This window comes from Lytechinus variegatus, chromosome 2 (assembly GCF_018143015.1).
Source record: "Lytechinus variegatus isolate NC3 chromosome 2, Lvar_3.0, whole genome shotgun sequence".
In the NCBI taxonomy this organism is placed as follows: Eukaryota; Metazoa; Echinodermata; class Echinoidea; order Temnopleuroida; family Toxopneustidae; genus Lytechinus; species Lytechinus variegatus.
The window spans coordinates 46,913,086-46,930,717 of NC_054741.1; the positions used below are offsets into that span (position 1 = coordinate 46,913,086).

A 17,632-nucleotide genomic window follows, 5' to 3' on the forward strand; every position below is an offset into this window, starting at 1 on the left:
TTATGAACGCATTTCCAAATAATGCGGATAATTGCCATGGTGCGGTCACAAGGTCACCCTTTTCCAACACCATCGGAGGGGGCGTGTCCAGTTGTCATGACGATTATCTGCCTTTTTCAGGACGGGCGCTCGTAAAAATAGTGCGGATTATTTTCTGAGTTTGTGAACGCAATTTTTAATGAATTATCCGCATTACTGTACTCTTAGGCGGCTAACTGGAGGATGGGTTTATGAAAAGGGTATTAGACATTTCTCTGATTCAGCCTTGTTATATGGTGCATTCAGATCGAATGCCATGGTGAGACAAATCATCTTACTGAGGATTATTAAAGGCACATTAAGCTTCAAGCAGGGCTCAACATTAGCAGTGGCCCAGTGCAACCCAAAATTAGCTTTATTTTGATTTCCTATATATTTTTTTTAATTGTCCCATATGTAATGCTAGTTTTGTAAAGATATGCAAATAATCATAAATTTGCATATCATAAAAGTTTTCATGAAACAATTACATTCTGAATGCAAGGACACATAATGCAATATGTTGTACAGTGTTACTAATGTCCTTCCCAAATCCCAAGAAAGAAAGTCAATGTCCTTATCAAAATATCTACCCCCCAAAATAATAATTTCTCCCTTAAATCACCTTTTCATATTTTTAAAGAATGCTTTTATTTCAGCAGCATACATGTAATTGGCTCTTTTATTGAATAAAATGAAATAAACCATTAACAAAAAAATTGTTGAATTAAACTGACTTAATTTTTTTCTGAGTTTTTTTTCCACTGAGTTATTTTTTATACCGAGTCATTTTTCTTTAAGTACATGTACAGTACATGGCACTAATAATTTAGCATATTAAAAAAAGACAATTAAAACACAAACAAATAAGATTTGACAAAAATCCATCAAATGCCAAATACCCATTTCATCTAATATCCACTTGTACTAACATCATTTAGTCTAGGTATGTATAGTTGGATAACTTCTTTATGACTCAAATTTTTTTGATGAATTCCAAAATAATTAGCAGACAAAATGGAGATTTGACCATGGGCAGTACTTGTACTATAGACCACATGGCTAGGCCTGGGTCGGAACAGACGGAATACTGGAATCCGTTCGATGTGTGCGGGTTCCGGTTTTGTTTTTTATGTTCCGGTATTCCGATAAAACAATGTAATACATAAAAAATATTTTAACATTCTCTTCTTCTGAGTATCGTAACATAATTATTGAGTATATTTTAATTCATATTCAGTCTTACCAAATACCAATCATGATCCAGGTTTCTTTATTACATTTCAGGTGACCACCGAGAATAGGAAACAGGAAAAAACTTCTGATGTTTACATGGCCATCTTGTTCTCTTTGTTAGTAGCTAAGCTACAAGATATATGTCGAGGGCGGAAGACACTATATCATGCCTCTCGTACATGTAGCTTTAATAGCTACTAAGAAAGAGACAAAGATGGCCACTTGAACATTGGCAAGTTTTTTTCCCGGTCTTCTCATAATACTTTTCTTGTTTTTTTTTAAATGAATGTTTGTTTAAAAATGAAATCAATATTGTATAATCTGTGACTTCTTTGCACTTCCCTGTTCGTAAATTCATTTGTCGGGATACTAGTACTGGATTCTGGAACAAAAAAATTCTGACATGACACAGGCCTAAACATGGCCAATATTCTGAAGTCAGGTTTAACTTAGACCAAACCATGGTCTAACTCTGTGCTAAATTTATGGAAAGCAAAGAATGTCAAAATTTTGTTTACATTGTACAGTATGTTTCTAATGATGTTTACTGTACACTTATGTTGAAGACAACTTATTAATCTTCCCAGGCAAATAAAAAAATAAGTTATTATTTTTCTATGTTGTCAGATTTCAAGAGAGAATTAGTCATTAATCTGAGATATCTTGAAAAGAGTAATTCGATAAGAATAACAGAAAAACAGTACAATGGAATCAAAAGCTTGTGAAATGTGAAACTAATTGCATATATTGTTTGTGTTTATTGATTTTAATGTAATAAATACCTCTGATGAGGACAAAAAAAAATAAATCTTCCCAGACAGTTTAACCCTATCTAGGCTGGAGGGGGGGGGGCCTCTGAGGCCTCAACGATTCGCACAATATTTTCGCCGCGGGCACACAAAATTTTTTGACCGCGCTGCTTGCTGACTTTTTACTTTTAAGTCTTGCGCAACTTTTGAGACCAATTTTGCATCACCCAGGTACGTGGTTACGAAATTACGCAATATTATGTAAGTACATGTCAGACCAAACATTGCTCAAAAATATGATTTTGTGTACAAAGTCAATGCAAATTGTGTTTTCAACCAAAAATCATGATTATCTTTAGTTTTGCTGGTCTAAATGTATTTATTTTATGCTTTTTATGATCTCAGAAGAGTCCCAACAATTCTCATTGAAAAAACAATGAAAAACAATGTAAGAAATTGCAAAAAACAATAACACAAGAAAATGATTTGATAATATCGCAATTTTGTTCATGTACACTTGCTAAGAACACCACAAAGAGTTTCTATACCAAAAATTAGAACATTTGGATTATTTAGGGAGTTATAAGGAAATAGTATGATTTCGCATAGGCCTACTACATACGCATTTCGCATGCCAATTTTCAGCGCGATCAACAGCCGAGATCTCAAGGGGGGCCTGGGATGCCCCCAACCCGGCCATTAAACTTCCAAAATACCCCGGCCTAGATAGGGTTAAGATTGACTTGAGTGTAAAAAGAGCTTATAATGTGCACTTGGCTTTCCATACTTAAACCACAACTTTAGACCAGAGTTTAAATTAAACCTGACTTCAGAAAACGGCCCATGTGTTTAGCCAATGTGGTATTATAGACTTTCTGATATGTTGACCAGCTGAATATAATTTTTCATACTCACTCATAAGCTCCTTCAGACCCAACACTGAGATAGCTGTCACCCTGTCAATGCAAAATGAAAGAGAGATAACTGTAGAGTGAAATGTCTGATGTAATTTATTTATAATTGAAATTCTGACGTTTCAGATTCCACAACGATTTCAGGATATTTCCCTCATCATTACATTGTGACAATATTCCTGCAAGAAAAATACAATCTAAATATTCCCTTCTTTAAAATTTTTGCCAATGATGCACATACAAAATATGGGAGGAATGGGTATACATGTAGCAACAAGTGATGACGTTACAAAAAACCTTTTTTTTTTTGGAGGGGGGGGGGCATTTCAATGGTTCTTTATACACCAATCTAATCCAGTAACAAAGTTTGGGCAACAAAAACAAAAAATCAACATGCAAGTCATTACTTACATGTAGCAAATACTATACATGTAGGTGGGATTTAACGACTTTCTTAAACTTGGAAATTTTGTATTCATGAAATATATATTTGAATTATTCAAAATAGAGGTTTTCTTTTAATTAAAATAAGGGGTAGAATTTACAAAAACATGTGCTTTAAATTGGAAATTTTCAAAATGTTGTAAAAAAAAATACTGATAGGGAAACACTCAATATAAAAGATAGACAGGATAAAGAAAATTAACAAAATAAATTTTAAATTTTTTATAAGGAAAATGATTTTAAATTACCTGACCTTTACCGAGTGAACGAACATTATAAATGAAACATTTTGCTGAGTTTAAAAGAATAAAGACGAACATGTAATTTGTCAAGTCGATACCAGTATAATTCATATTCCAAAGAATTTGAAATGTTTTTCAAAGTCAATAGTTTTTTAAAGTGGCTTAATCCGATCAATTAATTACTCTGAAAAGATGAATTATCAATCCATTATCGGTCCTCAAAGATCAACGTTAAGTGACTTCAAACACCTTTCCAACATGAAAATGAGTACATGGGACTGTACTTTGCATTTTAGTGCAGTTGAATCACTCAGCATTGATCTTTCAGGACCATTGTCAGTAATTGACCAGATTTAATCACTTTTTAGAAAATATTGACTTTGGAATAAACATTTCATGTTCGGAATGTGAATTTTACAAGTACAATAGCAGCTGAGTGCAGGTTGTTTGTTAACTGTTTCCACTATCCAGACCAACTATTTTCCAAATTCATTTATGTAGAGTACCTCAGGTGATGGTTCGTGTAGGCTCCACGTACACTTCACTACTGGTTCCCTCCACTACTTTTTGAAAAGCAAAGCCGAATGACAACTCACCAATGCTAGGTTACAAGTCTCAGGGATTTATTTCCTGTGTAATTGGAATTATTTAATCACAGAATCGTGATATCTGTAGGGGAAACATGTGCATTCGAAATTGCACATGGTGGTAGTCATAATGGACTCCTATACATGCAACTGTTTCCCGACCGTTGCATTGATTTTTTTTTCTGTACTTGGTACTATGTGTATGGAAATACGTGGTACAGAAAAAATAACGCAACGTCGGAATTTGAAACTGTGCTACGGATTATTCATGACTTTGAGTGTTGGATTTTGGATGATTTTTAAATGTCTCGAGCATTTTGAAATAAAAAATAAAAAATATTGAAGCATATTAATTATTGCAACTTAAAACTCAACTCTCTACACCAGGGAAACTCAATATGAAAAATAAAATGTACAAAATATAGGCCTTAAAATAATAAATGTAAAAGGAAACATTAAGCCCCCCCCCCCGAATTTTTTTTTTATTGAGGGCTACCTTCAGCCCGGCATGCCCACACAGATACACCTTGAACATTTTCGCATTTCGAGGGCAGGAGTAAAATCGCCCAGAGCCCCCACCCACGTAAAAGTATATTTTGTTCGACTCAAACATCCACACCACAGTCACACTCAAAGTCAAAGAAATTAAAGCATATTGATTATTGCAACTTAAAACTCGACTCTACACCACGGAAATTCAGTATAAAAAATAAAATGTAAAAAAATAGGCCTAAAAATAATCAATTTAAAGTGAAAAATTAAGCCCCCCCCTCTCAAAAAAAAAAAGTATTGATGGCTAGCCTCAGCCCGGCATGCCCACACAGCTACACCCGAATATATTTTTTTCGCATTTCGGGGGCAAGAGTGAAATCGCCCCGAGCCCCCACCCACGTAAAAATATTTTTGAGCAACTCAAACATCCACACCATAGTCACACTCAGTCAAAGAAATTGAAGCATAATTATATCATTACAATCTTAGAGCTCGAAACCAGGGAAAATCAATATAGAAAAAATTGAAAAATATATATTTACAAAAAAAAAGGGCAGAGCCTATATATGACTATACGACACTGTAAAGCTTCGGTTACACTTCGTAATTCCGAAGCTTCGTAATTCCGAAGGTTCTTTATTACGAAGGTTCGTAATTCCGAAACACGTAAATTGCCTATACCTCGATGTTCGTTAATCCGAAAACGAAAAGGGGTTCGTTAATCCGAACATTTGTGGCGTAATTCCGACAATTCGTTATTCCGAAGGTTCGATAATCCGAAAACGAAATAAGGTTCGTTGTTCCGAAGGTTCGTTAATCCGAAAACGAAAAAAGGTTCGTTGTTCCGAAGGTTCGTTAATCCGAAAACGAAAAAAGGTTTGTTGTTCCGAAGGTTCGTTGATCCGAAAACGAAATAAGGTTCGTTTTTCCGAAGGTTCGTTAATCCGAAAACGAAATAAGGTTCGTTTTTCCGAAGGTTCGTTAATCCGAAAACGAAATAAGGTTCGTTAATCCGAAAACAAAATAAGGTTCGTTAATCCGAAAACAAAATAAGGTTCGTTAATCCGAAAAATGAAAACCGGGAAAGCAGAGGCAGAGGCAAGGGGGGCGGGGGACACTTTTGCCGTTCAATTATTATGAGGATGGGAAGGCAAGGGCGGCCGAACGAATTTTCGTTGGGGATAAAGCCAAAAAATGAAACTCATACGTCAAAATGGGCACTTTGGTGATATTTTCACCTTAAGATTATCATCTGCTTGAAGTCATTGCGTGTTTGATAGTGATTAAGTAGAGACAAACCTTTTTTGAAGTGACTTCTTATTATGGCAAAATGTATATTTAGGCTTTATTTTTCGGGAGAGAGTATAATGAGCGAGCGTTGTATAACGTTTTTTGTGGTCAATTATTCTTAAAATGGCATTATTGCGAGGTGTTGCGAGCGTGAATCACAAGCTAAAACTTTAGGTTATTTCAATAAAAAATGAAAATTAGTTTTTAAAAATCCGAGCAGATTTCTGCTGTCATTAAAAAGATGTGCATCTAACTAAAGAATTAACACGAGCGCAAAACGCGAGCTTAAACATACTGACCAGAAAAGGAACCTGTTAAAGAAAGCATTTAGTGACCTTTTTAGGATGCATATTTCACCAATCGAATGAGAGTGCGAAGCTCAAGCTGAAAATTTTCAATATTCCAGCCTGAAAACTTAACTTGTATACTTTAAAAAGAGTATTTTATTTCGAAAAAACATGAAAAACGGCATATTTATTTTTGAAGAAGGAACTTTCCCATTTTGGAAAATATTAATTCCCATGTTTTTTATTTCATTTTTGATGCCCCCTGCCTCCCTCCCGACCTGATCTAAAGGGGACATTTTAAGAACTTTTTGCAGTTAGCCATGAAGACGATGCGTGTTTTAACCAATGGCGGCGGAACGTATTTTTTTTTGGGGGGGGCAAAGCAAAAAAAAGGGGCCAATAGGGGCAATTTGGTGCAAACGGATATTTTCACATTAGATTATCATCTGTGTAAAGAGGTTGTGTGTTTTGTAGTAACTAAATTCAGCACAATTTTTTAAGTGGTCACTAAAGTTATATATTTACGTTTCATTTCTGCGAGCGTAGAGAGCAAGCGGTTTGGGGGAAAAAGTCAAATCTGAAGATGTAAAATTCACCTTTTTGGTCAATTACTGTTAAAAGGGCATCCTTGTGAGATGTTGCGAGCGAATCACGTGCTCAAACTTTTGGAAATTTCATGTGGGCCTAGAATGATAATATTGATATAGATATTATTTACCCAGGGAAGCCACTTCAGTTCTTAAAACTATTCTCCCAGCTATTATTATCTTTTTTTACAAGAATGCTTAGAATGTCCAGTTTTCAGGTTGGAAAATCGGAAAAATTTGGCTCACGTTTCTCGCTCGCATCAAGTATTGTTTATTGAGGAACTCATTCTATTCCTGGTTACAAAAAAAGAAGTATGAAATGTCCAGTTTTCAGGTTGGAATATCACAAATTTTAAGCTTGCGGTTCGCGCTCTCATTATTTAGTTCGTAAGATATATATTCTATTCATGAGTCACTTAATGCAGTCCTTAAAAGATTACTTTCTGAAGCCTGTTGCATAAAACTTTTTACCTGAGAAAACTCTGGTAAAAAATGAAAACTAAGGTTAGTCTGATTTCCGCCACTGACTTTAGCACAGGGCAAAAACTCCTGTAAAAACAACCTGAGTTTTCTCAGGTAAAAAGTTTCATGCAACGGGCCCCAAGTCAGTATATAAACAAATTACAGCTCGCCCTCGCATTAATTCTTTAGAAAGATACACATCTTTCTCACGATTACAAAAAATGCTCCGAATGCTCACTTCACGTCTTGTTACATGAAATGTCTTCTAGTTTGAGCTTGCGATTCGCTTTCAACATCTCACAAGGATCATTATTAGTATTATTTTTATTACCAGCAGAAGCTGTTATTAAAAATGACATCCCCTCCAATACAAATCCTATTATCTAGAGGTTGCTCGCACGCTTCCAACACACTTGATCCCCTGCATCTTTAATTAAACCATTTGCTTATATGCAGCAATTGCTCAGATAAAATCGAAATTAGCCTATGCTTGATCAGGGCGCCTATATTCTTAATGAAATACATGCTTTGGCCCCAACACACGCATGTATCATCGATCGTTATTACTATCATTGCATAATATCGTGTAATCTTGTAATGACAACATCGTTTTTGTTACCAAAATGAATTATTTTTATTTTCGGAAATACGAACCTTATTTAATTTTCGGATTAACGAACCTTATTTCGTTTTCGGATTAACAAAAAAGGTGAAAAACTTGAACAAAATCGTGCAAATACACCAAATTTTATCCTTGTGATGAGAAAATGGAGGTAATGGAATACATGAACAAAGTCCATCTTCTGAGATAAAAGTGGTACTTTGAGAAGAAATGATCACAAAATCAAGTCAGTTATTGAGCGGGGCCGAGCCGAGCACCGACACAGTTAATACACGCGGCCTATGGGAATCGCGAGCTGTCGAAAAAACGCCTAAAATTACACTTTTTTTTGTTTCAGCGAAAAAAAAGTAATAGAAAGTGAAGAACATTACCATCAGACCATATCTCTAGAAAATCTTTACAAGAAATTTCGAAATGACGGAAGAATAGAAGCAAATTTGTGAGAAAAAAAATCTCGTAATGGGTGGGACAACTCGGCCCGCGGTCCGAGATGTCCCGTGGTCCGAGTTGTCCCAACCCCGATTCACCACAGGCAGGGTGGTAGCAGTGAACAAGTGTTCTGATTGTTGTTTGCGTAATTTCCACCGCAGTATTAAGGATCGGACGGAGTATCTTGGCCGAGATTTGGAGGTAAGCATTAAAAATCATTTTTATAATTCAACTACCGTAAGTAACGGTGTATTAACCGCACCCCCAACTTTGGACTAAAAAAAAAAAAAAATCTTCTCACATTTACATGCATATTTGAGGTACATGTACGAAGAAACAAAATCTAAGTTTTTAAGATTTCAAAGTATCCAAAGAGATTACCGGTATGCAGAAATATGCTGTTCTTGATCAATTCATCTACAAATGTTAGAAAGAAAGAACGGTCCCGACAATATTGGCAACTTACACACTCGCTCACCTCACAGTCACAGTGTACACACACAGCACTGCCATTACATTGCAAACTACGATACAGTACAAGTCATGCCAGTACATCTTATCAAATTATGATCTGTGTCTTTCCCAGCGTAGGAGGAAGAAACATTCACATTTCTTGCATCACAATCTCACAATCACTTTCAGAAATTTGATGTCTTAGCATGAATTTTGGATATGGGATTATAGGAAGGTTCAAGAAACAAAAAATTGGCATTTTTTCCAGTTGTTTTTTACGGCTTCGTGCCGTCTCTCTCTCGTGCGTGGTTTACATGGTATCTTATGAAAAGCAAACAGGAAGGAAAAAAAACAAGCTGGCGTGAAACAAGACTTTGAATAGCGCCAGCTTAAGTCGCACTATAACCACATTACAACCACTGATCTCTCTCCTAACTGGATATGCGGGGAGGGTCCTTTGTTTGAAGCCCGCGAGTTCTATTGTCCGCCATACCAGTTCCCCCAAAAGGATAGTCCAATCTGGACTACCAAAAGGAACGCGATCGCTCCATTAGCATGTGCATTGTGAGCGATACGCAAGCTGTCTGCACACTGAAGCACTCATTGCTTTTTATACAAAACATCATATATTTAAGGTGCCAGAATTCGCAATTTTCTTGAAACCATGATACTTTCCCAGTATACAATTCAGAAACATAATTTTGAAGGGGTTGGTGTTTTTCTCACCTACAGAAGAATGGATGAAATCCTTGACTTGTCTAGGGGTATTTTGGAGGTTTTCCAAATAACCATCTTGAGGTTTTCCAAATAACCATCTTAGGATTGATATGGTGAGGACTTTCTAGGTTATGAAGGCTTATAACACTGGGCTTGAACCCCCCCCTCCCCTTTAATTTAAGTCTACCCCACCCCCCAAAAAAAAAAAAAAATCAAACAAGTGTAACACCCAAAAATTCATCGTTTTCAAATGTTGAAAATTTAACTTTCATATTTTATTTCTGATTTTGATTAAATTTTGAGCATTATTGTGTTTTTCTCTCTATTCAAATAATCATTTTCATGAGGTGGACTCGCCCTTTAAAGAACAAGTCCACCCAACAAAAACTTGATTTGAATAAAAAGAAAAAATTCAACAAGCATAACCCTGAAAATTTCATCAAAATCGGATGTAATATGAAAGTTATGGCAGTTTAAAGTTTCGCTTCATTTCACAAAACAGTTATATGCACATCTCGGTTGGTATTCCATTATTTTAACATTTTGTGCTTCCGGCAAGGAGGTCCTAAACGTCAAATTCGTAAAAATTGAAATATTGTATAATTCAAACTATAAAACACAAAAGAAATAGTGAGTAAAATCATTGACTCTCTCATTTGGATGTAACTGGCTCGTTCATATCACTATTTTTTTTAATAAGCGAAACTTTGAAATGTCATAACTTTTTTATTTTACATCAGATTTTAATGAAATTTTCAGCATTGTGCTTGTCTGATTTTTCTCTATTGATTCAAATCAACATTTTTCTGAGGTGGACTTGACCTTCTCTCTCTCTCTTTCCTTCTGTCACATCGATCGACCCTCTTCAATTATCCTCTACCCAGTTTGTTCATATACACTGTAGGCAGCGGAAGGGGGGGGGGGGGGGTCCCTGTACCCCTAAATTTTAGGTGGGGGACAGACCCCCCAAAATTTATGTTGACAACTTTTTTTTTGTTCTTTTTGCTTGTCAATTTTTTTCCTGCATCCCCCCTAAATTCAGGTGGACCCCCCTAAAATCGTTGTGGTCCGCCCTGAAATTCTGGTTGATAACCCTTTTTTGATGCTTGTCAGACTATTTCTTTTGTTTTGCATTCCTTCCTAAAATTGGGTTGATAACCTTTTTTTGCTTGTCAGATTTATTGCTGGTTGATAACCCCCCCCCCTTTTTTTTTTGCTCCACCGAGACATTTTTTCTTTGAAGACATTCGGCACTCAAAATAAGTTCTGTGAAATTTCTGAAGTCTGTAAATCCGTCTCTGTAGCTTAATGTCTTTTTTACGTACTTAAGAAAAAAGAGTTCTTGGAAAAAATAATTCGATCTATTGTTGACAGAGAAATATCACAAATTCACTTGCCACAAGTTACATAAGCCCCCTAAAGTCCTAGTCCTATACCGTACATGTACCTATAGCTTGTAAATTTTATTGTCCTTTCACAAATAAAAGATAAATAATTTTCAAAATACCTTGTAGATCCAGTCCTTGTCCCAAAAATCAGTTTATTTCGGTCAGGATCTATGCTTGCAAATTTTTTTTTTTTTTTTAACTCCTCCGAAACGGCAGATTTTCAGTCTTAACTTAAGTTTCACAATACATGCTATACAATATTTTCGTGTCTCAGTCGTGATATTCTTCTGTCCAAACATGATTGATAAACTCGTGAATATTAACTGAATATTCATTTGAATCATGGTTTGAATTCATCACGCTTCCAGAGAAATCACAACAATCGATAGCCCCCCCCCCCCCCGGAGTTTTAAAGTTTTGGAAACTTGCTCTGGTAATTTAGAATTACCACACATGTATTTGAGCACATGGGACTACATAAAGTCTACAACTATGCAGTTAACCAGCTTGTCTTATCTGTGAAAAGTAATCCCATTTTCTCTGTTTCCACGGTCGTCACAATAAGTGCAATTATACGTGGCACAGGACGACATCTTAAACTTTGTATCAGGTATAAATTCACATTGAAAAGTGCTGTTATAAGAGTTGATTTGGTAAGTATAATTAAGAATTGACACTATTGCCGTGTACCAGACTCTACTCCGATTTTGGCTTTTTTGGGGGAACTCGGCGTGCGGAGGTACCAACTTCCGGTGCTTCAACACGGAATAGGCCAATCAGCGTTATTGTTCCCATCCAGGTAGGGGAGAGATCAGTGATTACAACGCAATCTCTAAGCTCACTCAACTCTCGCTCAGCTCAGCGGTGACAAAATATTACCGAGTATGCTTGGTGTCTCTTTTAAATTAGCCAGGGAACTTCACTACTTTGAATCGAGAATAAAGTCAAAATTAGTGTCATGAAGGTGGGTGCGTTTGTTATGGACAACATTTAATTCATATTGCAATAATCGCTTCCCATTACCCGCAGCTCATACCCCTCTAAACGACATTGCCTGGGCAGCTACGCCCGGCCACTCGATGTGTTGTGAACTGGCAGACATCGTACAATGTACGGGTGGGGTTACGGCGGGGGGGACGGGACAACTCGGGCCACGGGACATCTCGGACCGCGGGCCGAGTTGTCCCACCCAGTACGAGATTTTTTTTCCACAAGTTTGCGTCTATTTTTCCGTCATTTCGAAATTTCTTGTAAAGATTTTTTAGAGATATGGTCTGATGGTAATGTTCTTCACATTTTATTACTTTTTTTTCGCTGAAATAAAAAAAAAGTGTAATTTTAGGCGTTTTTCGACAGCTCGCGATTCCCATAGGCGAGCGTGTATTAACTGTGTCGGTGCTCGGCTCGGCCCCGCTCAATTAACTGACTTGATTTTGTGATCATTTCTCCTCAAAGTACCACTTTTATCGCAGAAGATGGACTTTGTTGTATTCCATTACCTCCATTTTCTCATCACAAGGATAAAATTTGGTGTATTTGCACGATTTTGTTCAAGTTTTTCACCTTTTTCTCTCTGGTCGCAAGAAGCGAACAACCGATGAACGGTCCGCTGCTCTTCATCGTAATTCTCCGTAGCTCGGCCGCCTAAACTGGCGGGGTGGGATTCAGACCGAATCCACAATGGAAGTGGGCGTGCACAGCAAAGAGCTGAGCTTGACTGAGTGAGAGAGTGAACTCGAGTTTGAAGCTTGGCAGTGTCGTATAGGCTCTGCCTTTTTTTGTAAATATATATTTTTCAATTTTTTCTATATTGATTTTCCCTGGTTTCGAGCTCTAAGATTGTAATGATATAATTATGCTTCAATTTCTTTGACTGAGTGTGACTATGGTGTGGATGTTTGAGTTGCTCAAAAATATTTTTACGTGGGTGGGGGCTCGGGGCGATTTCACTCTTGCCCCCGAAATGCGAAAAAAATATATTCGGGTGTAGCTGTGTGGGCATGCCGGGCTGAGGCTAGCCATCAATACTTTTTTTTTTTGAGAGGGGGGGGGCTTAATTTTTCACTTTAAATTGATCATTTTTAGGCCTTTTTTTCCATTTTATTTTTAATATTGAATTTCCGTGGTGTAGAGTTGAGTTTTAAGTTGCAATAATCAATATGCTTTAATTTCTTTGACTTTGAATGTGACTGTGGTGTGGATGTTTGAGTCGAACAAAAAATACTTTTACGTGGGTGGGGGCTCGGGGCGATTTCACTCCTGCCCCCTAAATGCGAAAAATATTTGGGATGTAGCTGTGTGGGCATGCCGGGCTGAGGGTAGCCCTCAATAAAAAAATGTTTTTTGTTTTTTTTTTTGGGGGGGGCTTAATTTTTCACTTTAAATTTATTATTTTTAGGCCTATTTTTTGTACATTTTATTTTTCATATTGAGTTTCCCTGGTGTAGAGAGTTGAGTTTTAAGTTGCAATAATTAATATGCTTCAGTTTCTTTGATTTTGAGTGTGACTGTGGTGTGGATGTTTGAGCCGAACAAAAAATATGTGGATGGGGGCTCCGAGCATTTTCACTCCTGCCCCCGAAATGTGAAAATGTTCTAGGTGTATCTGCGCGGGCATGCCAATTTCGTTTTTAATTTTTATATTGAGTTTCCTTTGTGTAGAGAGCAGAGTTTTGGATATAGGGTAAAAGGGACGACGATGTGAGGGATGGCGATGATAGCATACCGGCGATAACGAGGGGTGGGCCTTGATGAGAGGGACGAGGTGAGAGATGGTGATGATAAGAGGGATGAGGATCTTTGATGACTCTTGATGAGGGGGGGGGATGATGAGAGGGACAAAGGGAAAGAGATGGAGATGAGGATGTGAGAGATGGCGATGATAAGTGGGCGGGCCTTGATGATGAGAGGGAAGAGGAGGTGCATGAGGGATATAAATAAGAGAGATGATGATGACTCTTGATAAGAGGGGTGCATGAGATGGTGAGAAGGACGAGGATGTGAGGGATGATTATGGGAGGAAATCGGGGGGGGGGGGGGGGGGACGTGTGCCCCTACCAAAAATATGGGGACACAATACCAAATGTCCACCCTACTATTTTTCTTCATGGAGAACAAAATAATGAATCATTCACAATTGAAATGATACATGTGTTTAGGACTAAATGACCTTTTATTATTGAAAACCCCCTCTTTTTTCTTGTCAATTGTTTTGGGGTTAAAAATTACCCTACATTTGGGCGATAACCTTTTTTTAAATGTTTGTCAGATTTTGCAGCCTGTGGTCCCCTCTACCTTTGCGGACAGTTTTGCGCCCAAGGGGATGATGATATAGGGACGAGGATGAAAAATACAAATCATTCTTTAAAATGCAGCGATAATATTGTTTTTCCTTATCCGATTTTGATCAAATTTTATTGTTTCTTTGCTCAAATCATATCATTATCAGCCTCGGGTTCCCCATTGTCACTTATATATAGCTCATTAATCTTGCCACAATTTGGTCCAGTTGTTCAAATTATCTAGTAAATACAATATATTTTATTAATTGCAGAAGCTTGTCTTAAGAGTCATTGAGAAGGTGATCATACCTGCAACTTGCATGATTAATGTAAATATATACCAAAAGTCAACAATTTTCTAACTGGTACAGCTTAAATGATTTCATCCATACATGATACAAGGAACTAGAAAATGTAGATTGGAAAACAACACTAGGGCAACTTAGTGTTAGATACAAAGTTCACTTTCTAGAATGGGTGAAACAAAAACAACATCACTCCAAAGGAACTGCAAAAATTATTTGATAAAAACCAAACCCTCTTCATAGTTGCTATTTGCAATATTGTATTGACGACTCTTCTGTTTTTAAAACCCAGACAAGAATGACTTGTTGTTACCCCCCTCCTTGTACCTGTCATTTCTTTGTATTTTCACTCCTTTTCTTTGTTTTTTTCTATTGATCGATGTTTCATTGTTGAGTATTGTCTTTTTTTATTCCAGTATAATAGAATATAAATTTAATTGAAATGAGAGTGATGAACATAATGAGAAAGGGAGACAATGATAAGATAAGAATGGAGATAAAATATGATTTGAAAATATTACAATTTACAGAATATAACATATTATTTTCTATTTATTCAAAGTTCATAATTCATTTTTATTCAGGTTTGCATTTTAAATTCAAACAAGTTAATTAGGTGATGCATTTTGGAACAATACTAAATTAAATACATTTTACTTGAATAAACAATAATTGGTAAAAATGCAAAACATAAAACTTATTTAATTTGGTATTCTTTCCTCCTGTAAAAATTAAAACTAAATAATATGGACATAAGTTCTAGTGGCGAATCGAGGGAGGGGGCACATTCTCCCCCCCCCCCTTAAAAAGTACTGAAAAGGCAACTTACGACATTTTTTTCTTTTTTTTTTGCTTGTCAAATTTTTCGCCCTGAGCCACCACCCTAGCTCGTAAAAGTATTTTGTTCGACTCAAACATCCACACCACAGTCACATTCAAAGTCAAAGAAATTAAAGCATATTGATTATTGCAACTTAAAACTCAACTCTACACCACGGAAATTCAATATTAAAAATAAAATGGAAAAAAAGGCCTAAAAATGATCAATTTAAAGTGAAAAATTAAGCCCCCCTCTCAAAAAAAAAAAAAAAGTATTGATGGCTAGCCTCAGCCCGGCATGCCCACACAGCTACACCCGAATATATTTTTTCGCATTTCGGGGGCAAGAGTGAAATCGCCCCGAGCCCCCACCCACGTAAAAATATTTTTGAGCAACTCAAACATCCACACCATAGTCACACTCAGTCAAAGAAATTGAAACATAATTATATCATTACAATCTTAGAGCTCGAAACCAGGGAAAATCAATATAGAAAAAATTGAAAAATATATATTTACAAAAAAAGGCAGAGCCTATACGACACTGCCAAGCTTCAAACTCGAGTTCACTCTCTCACTCAGTCAAGCTCAGCTCTTTGCTGTGCACGCCCACTTCCATTGTGGATTCGGTCTGAATCCCACCCCGCCAGTTTAGGCGGCCGAGCTACGGAGAATTACGATGAAGAGCAGCGGACCGTTCATCGGTTGTTCGCTTCTTGCGACCAGAGAGAAAAAGGTGAAAAACTTGATCAAAATCGTGCAAATACACCAAATTTTATCCTTGTGATGAGAAAATGGAGGTAATGGAATACAACAAAGTCCATCTTCTGCGATAAAAGTGGTACTTTGAGGAGAAATGATCACAAAATCAAGTCAGTTATTGAGCGGGGCCGAGCCGAGCACCGACACAGTTAATACACGCTCGCCTATGGGAATCGCGAGCTGTCGAAAAACGCCTAAAATTACACTTTTTTTTTATTTCAGCGAAAAAAAAGTAATAGAAAGTGAAGAACATTACCATCAGACCATATCTCTAGAAAATCTTTACAAGAAATTTCGAAATTACGGAAAAATAGACGCAAATTTGTGAGAAAAAAATCTCGTAATGGGTGGGACAACTCGGCCCGCGGTCCGAGATGTCCCGTGGTCCGAGTTGTCCCTGATTCACGGCGGGCTGGCTCAGACCTGTCACCGTGTATAAACCGCACCCCGACTTTTGCTTCTACCCCCCCGAGAAAAAGGTGCGGTTAATACACCGTTACTTACGGTAACTATATTTTTACAATTACATGTATATTAGGCCTAGATAATAAGATTTAGATGAATAAAGTGAATAAATTTATAAGATTTTGGCGTGTTGTATTCTCTCGCATTCGTGTGATGAATGAAAACGTCAAAATTCATGACATTAGGAAATGACAAGTGTTGTGCGAGGTTAGTATAACTAGTAACCTTGCATGCTTGTGTGAGTGAACTCAGGAGAACTGTCTTTAATTTGTCCCAGTTCTTTTTAATTTTAAATTCTTATGACATATTTTTAATGAAATAAAGACAAAAATGGATGAGCCCCGTCAGGGCCGGGGGATTTTCCATTGTTTACCCCCTAAAGAAATGACGAATGCTCGATTGCGAGCCGTATGTCATGTATGTGTACGAGATTTTTATTAAAAAATGTTTAAAATCCTCGAGACAGACGGCTGCCAGCTGTCTAGTCAGTGATATGACATTAATCTTAGTCTGATTGTGACGCGGGAGATACCCGCACAAACTCCACTCACCTCCGCACCCTCTTCGTGCATGTCATCGCTGTCACTCAGGAGCTCGTTGCCCTTCTCATCATGCTCACATAACTCCAAATCGAACACGCCGGCGTGTCCCGCCATCATGGCCTTTCAAGTTTCAATTTTCAGCCAGCAGATACGTCACCAAATGTGGAATTAAAAAAGGAACATCTGCTACACAAATCCGACATTGCCCGCTCCGTAATCGTCGGAGATCAGTCGCACTACGAATGAATGAATCTCTTCCCGGTGAATTCCCGGAAGAAAATGGCGCATAACCGGCGTTTTTTTTTTTTCGTAGGACAGCTGGCTAGCGCTGCGGTACGTCGATGCATTGGAGCGCGAGCATGGACCATTGGAGATAGATCTATCTAGAGCATATCGGGGAAAATCAAACGAAAACTTTTGGTCCCCAATTTTGTTAGATATAGGCCTATGAGCTATTGGTTGTTCCATTTTATCGGGCATTTTATCAGATATGTAGACCCATAGGTGGCAGAAGAAGCGGGGGGGGGGGGGGGGGGGACGT

The 17,632-nt window shown here is 37.3% G+C and overlaps 1 protein-coding gene across 2 annotated transcripts in view; it reads right to left on the reverse strand.

The window, feature by feature from the left end:
- The window catches only part of LOC121408174 (ribosomal protein S6 kinase beta-1-like), a 40,614-nt gene extending 23,211 nt beyond the window's left edge, over window positions 1–17,403 (reverse strand). For both annotated transcript variants that reach the window (XR_005969011.1, XM_041599532.1), the window contains exons 1-2: window positions 17,101–17,403; window positions 2,919–2,959 (exon numbers count right to left, since the gene is read on the reverse strand). Coding sequence is in view for 1 of the 2 variants with exons in the window: in XM_041599532.1 (XP_041455466.1) it covers window positions 2,919–2,959; window positions 17,101–17,208 (149 nt within the window). In the remaining variant the exon portion in view is untranslated. The remainder of the gene's footprint in view (window positions 1–2,918; window positions 2,960–17,100) is intronic.
- Window positions 17,404–17,632: the final 229 nt, after the last annotated feature.